General features: G+C 44.9%; 1 protein-coding gene across 1 annotated transcript in view; it reads right to left on the bottom strand.

Annotated features, from left to right (window-relative positions):
• The window catches only part of LOC116695735 (EVI5-like protein), a 74,551-nt gene that overhangs the window by 9,706 nt on the left and 55,432 nt on the right, over positions 1 to 9,413 (bottom strand). Inside the window, exons 18-19 of the mRNA XM_032526174.1 lie at positions 5,041 to 5,136; positions 1,290 to 1,385 (exon numbers count right to left, since the gene is read on the bottom strand). Coding sequence (XP_032382065.1) covers positions 1,290 to 1,385; positions 5,041 to 5,136 — 192 coding nt within the window. The remainder of the gene's footprint in view (positions 1 to 1,289; positions 1,386 to 5,040; positions 5,137 to 9,413) is intronic.

Raw genomic sequence — 9,413 nt, 5'->3', positions numbered from 1 at the left:
TAGAACAGTTACAACAGTCTGGTAAGTTCAGAAAATAACATCACTTTTCTGTAATGCAACTTTTAAAACCAGGAAAATACAACACTTATGCCATTTTACGATACTACAAATATCCAAAATCTAAGATGACTAGTCTCATATCACAATAGCGATATAATATCGATATATTGCCCAGCTCTAGTTCCAACTCACCTGAGTCAGCCTGCCATGCAGCAAACAAACATGTAGAAAGAGATGCATTCAGAGGCCAGTTCAGAGCACAACACCAAAAATAACAAAAACCCACATTTACCTGCACCTGTCTAAATGTGGCAGACAGCCTTCCTGTTGTTGCCATGGAAAAAGGAAATTGTGATCTAATCAACATCTTCCAGGCTGCAGTCACAATTTCCAGCAATATGATGTAAGGTTTTAATTTCAATTATGAGGGAGGAAGGTAAGGGGTCATGCACCACTCTCTGCTTGCAGGTTTGCTCACTGCAGACACTTGAGTTAGCATGATTCATAGCAGGCCAGTCACCCAAGATGACCACAAGGCAAAACCAAGTGAGAAAGGAAATGATTGTGACTGCACTGCCTTAATATAAACTGCAGTCAGAAGAAACGAATGCAACTCCAGTTTAACTAAACTTTACCAACTGTGTTGGTCCAGTTTTTTGTTCTTGCTTGTTTTGATTCAATAACAGATGTCAAGATATGATATTCATTCTGTAAATCACTGATCTGCTGGAAGACAATAAAGTGAGGTTCTCAATCACTAAGCAGAAAATTATTCCGTGACAACTTTTTAACACACGACATTGGACCTTCTTGCATTGTACATGCATCATAAAAAATAAGAACTAAAGAAAGGGTCAATGTAAATGTTTAAGGTATCAAGTTTAGTGGGAGATGCTTTCACTTCTCTGATGTCAGTTTAATTAATCACAAATCACATTTTTACTTGTTATTCAGATCAAATCTTCAGTTGTAAATTGTAACTCTTAAAGCACATCTATCTTGGTTCTACTCTGTGATCAGCTTGGTAAAACCTTCTTGTAGAAACATCTGTAGGTTATGTCTCTGAAGGTATCTGCAAGAGGTGTGCAATGTCAACTATGCACAGGAAGTCTCTGGGTGTTGTTAACACTTCTTCTAATATGTTAGCCTCAAAGAAAAACCATATCTGAGGGAATGTTGTAAAATCTTCTGAAACGCGAGATCAAAGAAATGGCAACTGCAAAATCTGAATCTCTACAAGGAAAAAAAGGTAGTGTGATTACCAATGGCCCTGATGCCAAAAGTCTCACCTCATGTTTTAGCTCTGCTATCTGGTCTTTGAGGTCGCGGATGTACTGGCTCGAGTCTGTGTGGTTCAGCTGGCCTTGGACCTTTCCTTCTTCTTTCTGTTAATAGAAGGTGAAAAACATTATGGCATCTGTAGAGCAAAGTGGTTAAACTTTGAACTAAATGGTATACACAGCATACATGTAAAAACACGTAATACCCAGGGACTTAACTACTGTACAAGCAGGACAAACACTGGCAGATACCAGAGCCCCGCTACTAAAAAAGCAGCATCACAAAGTGCCAGATGTCAGGGGAAACACAAGTGTCATTTGTGCTTGATTTCCTCCTGGGGCCCAAGGGATGAGGCTGGTTGTTAGCTTTAACAGTTAAACAGCCCATGTGATGTTTATCTTCCTCAGTGAAGACATCTGCAGGCAATAGAGACAAACACATACTCTATTTCAAACCTCAATCACACCCTTGAACCTGCCAGTTTTACCAGTGAAGGGTGCGTTCAAACCACAGGCTGCAGCACAGGAACACTGAGACAAAAAGGGAAGATGTGCGTACATAGCAGGGCTGGGATGTCAAGGTGAGGGGTGAGACTGAGTCTTCTCTGGTTTGCCAACACCCCAAAATACAGATGGGGTTTTTGATTCCTGTGGTAAGGTGGGGTTGAATACAGTGTGTCCCAGTGGACTTTTTTTTCTCACAGGGTGTCTAAACAAGTAAGAATATTCCAAGAATGTATTGTTTTTGAGGTTTCTCCGCTCCAAAACAACGATAAGGCAGTTAATAAGACTTCCTCGTGTTCAGTTGTGTGAATCAACAGGTGTCACGCTGTGGCAGGAGATGTCAAACGTCTCACAAAAAATGTCTTCCTCACACTCCTGCATTCTTAAATCTGTTGAATTAAATAAATTTTAACAGAAGGGGAATATGAGGATGGGAAAAAAATTTCCCATGAAATGCACTAGCATATCATGACTGTGTTGTTTCAGTCAGCATATTCAGATTATTTTTCACATTGTTTGTGCATTTGTATAATTTCCCCGTAGGGGATCAATAAAGAGTATCAATCAATCAATCATCATCTCTGTTGTGGCAACAACAAATAGCTAATTTTGAATGTGCAAAGACATCGACGAAGGATGTGTGAAAGTTTATGATTAAAGTAATATTTTAGCTATTGCACTACAACTATAATTAAACATTCAATGTATTAATTTAATAATTAGCTGCCTCTCAGTAAAAATAAGAAGAAGATATGATCGATCTAAAATTGCTCTTTTAAGTGAAATTATTTTAACTGTCGTACAGATGGTAGTCTGTAGGGAGTTGGGTTGGGAACCGGAGGGTCACTGGTTCAAGTCCCTGTATGGACCAAAAAAAAAAAAAAGTAGGGAGTGTGGCTTGGTGGCTGGAGAGATGCCACTTCACCTCCTGGGCACTGCCAGGTGCTGTTGAGCAAGGCACCGTACCCCCCCCCACCCACTCAGGGCGCTGGTTCGGCTGGCAGCCCACTCACTCTGACATCTCTCCATTAATGCATGTATAGATCCTGAGCATGTGTGCGTGTGTAGTTCAGGTCTGTGTGTTAACTAACAAAGTGTGGACACAGAGTGAAAATTGTAATTTCCCCATAGGGGATCAATAAACAGATTATAAAAAAAAAAGATTTGTTTCATTAGTTTGCTTTTTCATAGCATATTGAACATGTAAAATTAATGACAGGATACATTTTCCCCATTACCCAACCAAACACAGAGTAAACTGTAAATAAGAATGTCCTTTATAACATTTAGTATAAATCTCTGAGCATGTCATAGAAACCTCAAAATAAACCATGCATGTCACCTCTGGTAGAGTCTCTGCTCCGAGATGAGAAACCACTTCCTATGAGCCCAGAGATGGTGGAGCAGTGGCGTTTAACAGAGGCCGTGACTGTGATAGTTCAAAAGTCCTACACATAAACCTTTCTAGACATCTTAGTTTCATTAACAATGTTTTCATCATTGCTCAGTGGATTTTATCATTAATTAGTTTCTCTTCATGAAATCTCTGCAAATTTGTCTGTTATTGAAGGACAATAAGGCACCTTAATGTTTAAAGTGGTTGGCTCTTCATTGATATCTGCTCTTTTGTCTTCTACACTCAGTATTTTGACTCAGACAAAGTTAAATCGGATCAGATAGTGACCTCTCACATCATAGAGCAAGCTGCTAATTGTTACCAAAATGTGTCAAACCATCTCTGAAAAGAACGGCAAGAAACTGATTTATTTTTTGTATGGACTTTTTCTTGTAATTGAAGCAGTTTTTACCCACAACATATAGAGCAAGTAACCAAACCACAGACCAAGAAGCCAACAGTGGCACAGTGATTTCTGTTCAGACAGAAGTTAGATTTAACACACTGCTCCTAATAGAAACATTTAACAAAATGTGTAAGCTTGCTATAAAACACATTTTCTAACTAATCATAATATTAAAGGAAAATAGGGGAGTAAATAAAGTGTAATGCCTTGAGTTATTGAGAATTCAAATTCTACAAAGTATGAGGGCGGTAGTGGTAAATTTTGGTGTTGCATGTTTTTGCTCCATCACTTAGTAACAAAACCTCAGACCACACAGTGTGATTGTGTGTGCATGTGAAGGGGATGAGAGGGAGGAGGTTTTTTGTAGGTGTCAAACTTATAAAAAGTCTTAATGTTAAATCTAAAACACCTTAAATTCAGTAAATAAAAGGTACAAAGGAACTTTCCAACGCCTACTCCAAAAGTCACAGATGTATACTTTATACAATTAGTTTATACTTATAAAACCCTACAATGTGGTTGTATACTGATATTGTATTCATACAAGGAGTATGTTTACATGTAGGTCTGCCAACTTCATTAAATATCATGGCAGTGTTTTGTGCTTTAACCGCAGTTATAAAATAAGATGTAGTGACATCTTGAATTTTCACATAAAAAAAAAATTGAGGTAACTAAGTTTCAGCTGTGAAATGCACTAAACTGAAAAACTAAATCATAATAATATAATCTGACATCACATATTACATTGTTTCTCATCCAGATTTAAGGTTTGGAAAATGTGTAAATTCTGATTTGAGGTGGATTTGTCCTTTTACTTAAGTTAAGATTTGTAAAAAAAAAGAAAAAGAAAAAAAGACAATACAAATCTTTACTAAACTCTCTATCCTGCCATCTTCTCATTTGCTGTTCACGCTACATGTCTAATGTAGCGTAAAAAAACATTTCATATTGATGACTAAATGAGTTAAAATTGGAAAAGATATGACAATAACCCTTATCTGCGTCATGAGTACTGCGTGGGTGTGGTGCTTTGATCAGATTTAATCAACACTGGTGTTTCCTAGGCAACATCAGCAAGCAACACATCAATTGCTATCAGATTAAGATTCTTTTATGTTTGGCTGATGAAAATTTGTCTTTTTTCCCCATCAGAGCCCTGCCAACAAACAACAACCAGTGTAGGTCTAATGATATGTAGGTAAACCATGACGGCGATAACTGAGAAACATACTGACTTACCAAACCGTCTTCCTTGCATCAATGAAATTAATAATATAACTCAGCTTTGTCTGTACACACATTCCTGGATGGGACATTTCTCTCTATTTCTAAGCAAAGTTTAAATATGTTTAATGTGGTTCGCAAAGGAGTTGAGGAAATTCAAAGCTTGATGCAGAGACAGGACTTTGATGTTACAGAAAATCACAACAAGTAGTGTGTTGGGATTTTACCTGAATCTCAAGCTCTGAGATCTGTTGCTGTAGTTCAGCCATAGCAGCTATGTTGTCAGCTTCCCGCAGCCTCACTGCCATCACCTCTTCCTTGCTCTGCAGATAAAAGAAAGCAGCAAAAGAAGCTAAGAAAAGAAACTTTTTTTGTTTTAAACAACAGCTCTTCCTAGGTGTGATGCTGAAAGGCTATTATAAAAACATTTATTGTACAACATTTTAGTATCTTCTATTCCTTTTTGAGAGATGTTGCTGTGCTAAATTTAAAAAACAGTTAACAGATATCTAGCAGCATCTGCAGACCCATCAGAATGAAATACTATTACTGAGAACAGAACAAGTTGCTTCCTCCTTCTGAATATTGATTTCATCAGGACGCAACAGAGCAGATAAAACTGAGTAGAAAGCAAGACATCTCAAACATTAAAAGCTACATAACAGCTAAGCCAAGCACAACTTTCTTCCTGATCCGTAAAATATATATACAGTACAGGCCAAAGGTTTGTACACACCTTCTCATTCGATGGGTTTCCTTTATTTTCATGACTATTTACATTGTAGATTATCACTGAAGGTATCAAAAAGAACTATGTACTTAACAAAAAAGTGTGAAATAACTGAAAATATGTCTTATATTCTAGTTTCTTCGAAGTAGCCACCCTTTGCTCTGATTACTATTCGTTTGGGTTCAGATCCAGTTACTGTGGAGGCGCAGCACTCCATCAGTCTCTTTCTTGGTCATAGCCTGGAGGTGTGTTTGGGGTCATTGTCCTGTTGAAAAATAAATGATCCATCCATCTTCGACCGCTTATCCGGTATCGGGTCGCGGGGGCAGCAGCTCCAGTAGGGGACCCCAAACTTCCCTTTCCCGAGCCACATCAACTAGCTCCACTGGGGGATCCCGAGGCGTTCCCAGGCCAGGTTGGAGATATAATCTCTCCACCTAGTCCTGGGTCTTCCCCGAGGTCTCCTCCCAGTTGGACTGCCTGAATACCTCCCTAGGAGGCGCCCAGGAGGCATCCTTACCAGATGCCCGAACCACCTCACTGGTCCTTTCAACGCGAAGGAGCAGCGGCTCTACTCCGACTCCTCTCGATGACTGGCTTCTCACCCTATCTCTAGAGACGCCGCCACCCTCCTGAGGAAACCCATTTCGGCCGCTTGTACCCTGGATCTCGTTCTTCGGTCAGGACCCAGCCTTCATGACCATAGGTGAGGGTAGGAACAAATTGCCCGTAGATCGAGAGCTTGCCTTCTGGCTCAGCTCTCTTTTCGTCACAACGGTGCATAAACAGAATGTAATACCGCACCAGCTGCTCCGATTCTCCGACCAATCTCACGCTCCATGGTCCCCCTCACTCGCGAACAAGACCCCAAGGTACTTAAACTCCTTCACTTGGGGTAAGGACTCACTCCCTACCCGGAGAGAGCACTCCATCGGTTTCCTGCTGAAACCGGGCCTCAGATTTAGAGGTGCTGATCCTCATCCCAGCCGCTTCACACTCGGCTGCGAACCGATCCAGAGATGTGCTGAAGGTCACACCGATGATGCCATCAGGACCACTTCATCTGCAAAAAGCCGTGGGATCCCGAGCCCACCGACTGCAACCCTCCCCCCCCCGACTACGCCTCGATTCCTGTCCATATTATTACAACAGGATTGGTGACAAAGCGCACCCTGGCGGAGCCACCCTCACCTGGAACGAGTCCGACTTACTGCCGAAACCCGGACACAGCTCTCGCTTTGGTCATACAGAGATTGGATGGCCCTAAGAAGGGACCCCCCTCACCATATCCCGCAGCACCTCCCACAATTTCTCCCGGGGACCCGTCATACGCCTTCTCCAGATCCCAAAACACATGTGACTGGTTGGGCATACTCCCAGGCCCCCTCCAGGATCCTTGCGAGAGTAAAGATCTGATCCGTTGTTCCACGGCCAGGACGGAATCCGCATTGTTCCTCTTCAATCCGAGGTTCGACTATCGCCGAACCCTCCTTTCCAGCACCTTGGAGTAGACTTTACCAGGGAGGCTGAGAAGTGTGATACCCCTGTAGTTGGCACACACCCTGGTCCCCCTTTTTGAAGAGGGAAACCACCACCCGGGCTGCCACTCCTTAGGCCGTCCCAGACTTCCACGCAATGTTGAAGAGCTTGTCAACCAAGACAGCCCCTCCACACCCAGAGCTTTCAGCATTTCTGGACGATCTCTCAATCCCTGGGGCTTTGCCGCTTGGAGTTGTTTGACTACCACAGCGACTTCCGCCAGGGAAATTGACGACATCCCCCATCATCCTCCAGCTCTGCCTCCACCACAGAGGGCGTGTCAGCTGGATTTAGGAGTTCCTCAAAGTGCTCCTTCCACCGCTCTATTACCTCCCCATTTGAGGTCAACAAAGTCCCATCCTTACTGTATACAGCTTGGATGATCCCTCGCTTCCCCTCCTGAGGTGGCGAACGGTTTTCCAGAGCACCTTGGTGCCGACCAAAGTCCTTCTCATGTCTCTCCGAACTTCTCCCATACCCGCGCTTTGCCTCTGTCACGGCAGAGCTGCAGCCTTCGGGCCCGTCGGTACCCTGCAACTGCCTCCGGAGTCCTCCGGGATAACATATCCCGGAAAGACTCCTTCTTCAGTCGGACGCTTCCCTGACCACCGGTGTCCCACCAGGGTGTTCGTGGGTTACCCGCCCCTTGAGGCACCTAAGACCCTAAGACCACAGCTCCCCGCCGCAGCTTTAGCATGAAACTTTGAACATGTCCCCTAGGTTCAATGCCCCCAGCCTCCACAGGGATGCACGAAAAGCTCCGCCGGAGGTGCGAGTTGAAAGCCCGTCGGACAGGGGCCTCTTCCAGACGTTCCCAGTTTACCCGCACTACACTTTTTGGCTTACCAGGTCTGTCCAGAGTCTTCCCCCACCCCCTGACCCAACTCACCACCAGATGGTGATCAGTTGACAGCTCTGCCCTCTCTTCACCCGAGTGTCCAAAACATACGGCCTCAGATCAGATGAACGATTATAAAATCGATCATTGACCTTGGGCCTAGGGTGCTCTGGTACCACGTACACTTATGAACATCCCTATGTTCGAACATGGTGTTTGTGATGGACAATCCATGACTGCACAGAAGTCCAACAACGACAACCGCTCTGTTTTAGATCAGGGAGGCCGTCCTCCCAATCACCCTCTCCAAGTATCTCCATCATTGCCCCGTGTGCGTTGAAGTCCCCCAGGAGAACAAAGGGTCCCCTACTGGAGCCCCATACAGGACTCCATTCAAGGTCTCCAAGAAGGCCGAATACTCCGAACTCTTGTTTGTGGCATACCACAAACAACAGTCAAGTTTTCCCCCCCAACACCCGCAGGCGTAGGAGGCGACCCTCTCGTCCACCGGTAAACTCCAACGCAGCGGCGCTCAGCCGGGGCTTGTGAGTATCCCCACACCCGCCCGCGCCCACACCCTGGGCAACTCCAGATTAGGAGAGAGTCCAACCCCTATCCAGAGTACGGTTCCAGAACCGAGACTGTGCGTAGAGGTAAGCCCCACCAGATCTAACTGATAGCCCACCTCCCGCACAAGTTCCGGCTACTTCCCCCACGGAGAGTTCCACCCGTCCCCAGAGCCCTCTGCTGCCGGTCTGGTCCGTCGAAGCCCCTGACCTTCGCCGCCACCATGTGGCAGCGCACCCGACCCCTTTGGATCCTCCCACAGGTGGTGGGCCCATGTTGGAGGGAGAAGTGCCACGTTGCTTTTTCGGGCTGTGCCCACCGGGCTCCGTGGCAAACCCGGCCACCAGGCGCTCGCTCACGAGCCCACCGTCTGGGCCTGGCTCCAGACGGGGGCCCCGGCTTCCACGGGCAGGGTCCCTCTATCCCTTCCTTGATATTCCTAAGATTCTTGAACCATTTCTTGTCTGGCCCCTCCCCTGAGACCTCTTTGCCATGGGAGACCCTACCAGGAGCACAAAGCTCCAACAACACAGCCCTCAGTTCATAGGGCCACCAAACCTCTCCACCACGATAAGGTGATGGTTCCCGGAGAGGAAAAATAAATGATGGTCCAACTAAACGCAAACCGGATGGAATGTTGCTGCAGGATGCTGTGGTAGCCGTGCTGGTTCAGTATGCAGAGTGTCACCAGCAAAGCATCCACACACCATCACACCTCCTCCTCTATGCTTCACGGTGGGAACCAGGCATGTAGAATCCATCTGGTCACCTTTTCTCTGTCGCACAAAGACACGGCGGTTGGAACCAAAGATCTCAAACTTGGACTCATCAGACCAAAGCCCTGATTTCCACTGGTCTAAGGTCCATTCCTTGTGTTTCTTGGCCCAAACAAATCTCGTCTGCTTGTTGCCTCTCCTTAGCAGTGG

This window comes from Etheostoma spectabile, chromosome 9 (assembly GCF_008692095.1).
Source record: "Etheostoma spectabile isolate EspeVRDwgs_2016 chromosome 9, UIUC_Espe_1.0, whole genome shotgun sequence".
NCBI lineage: Eukaryota > Metazoa > Chordata > Actinopteri > Perciformes > Percidae > Etheostoma > Etheostoma spectabile.
This window is presented reverse-complemented; position numbering and strand designations above follow the sequence as displayed.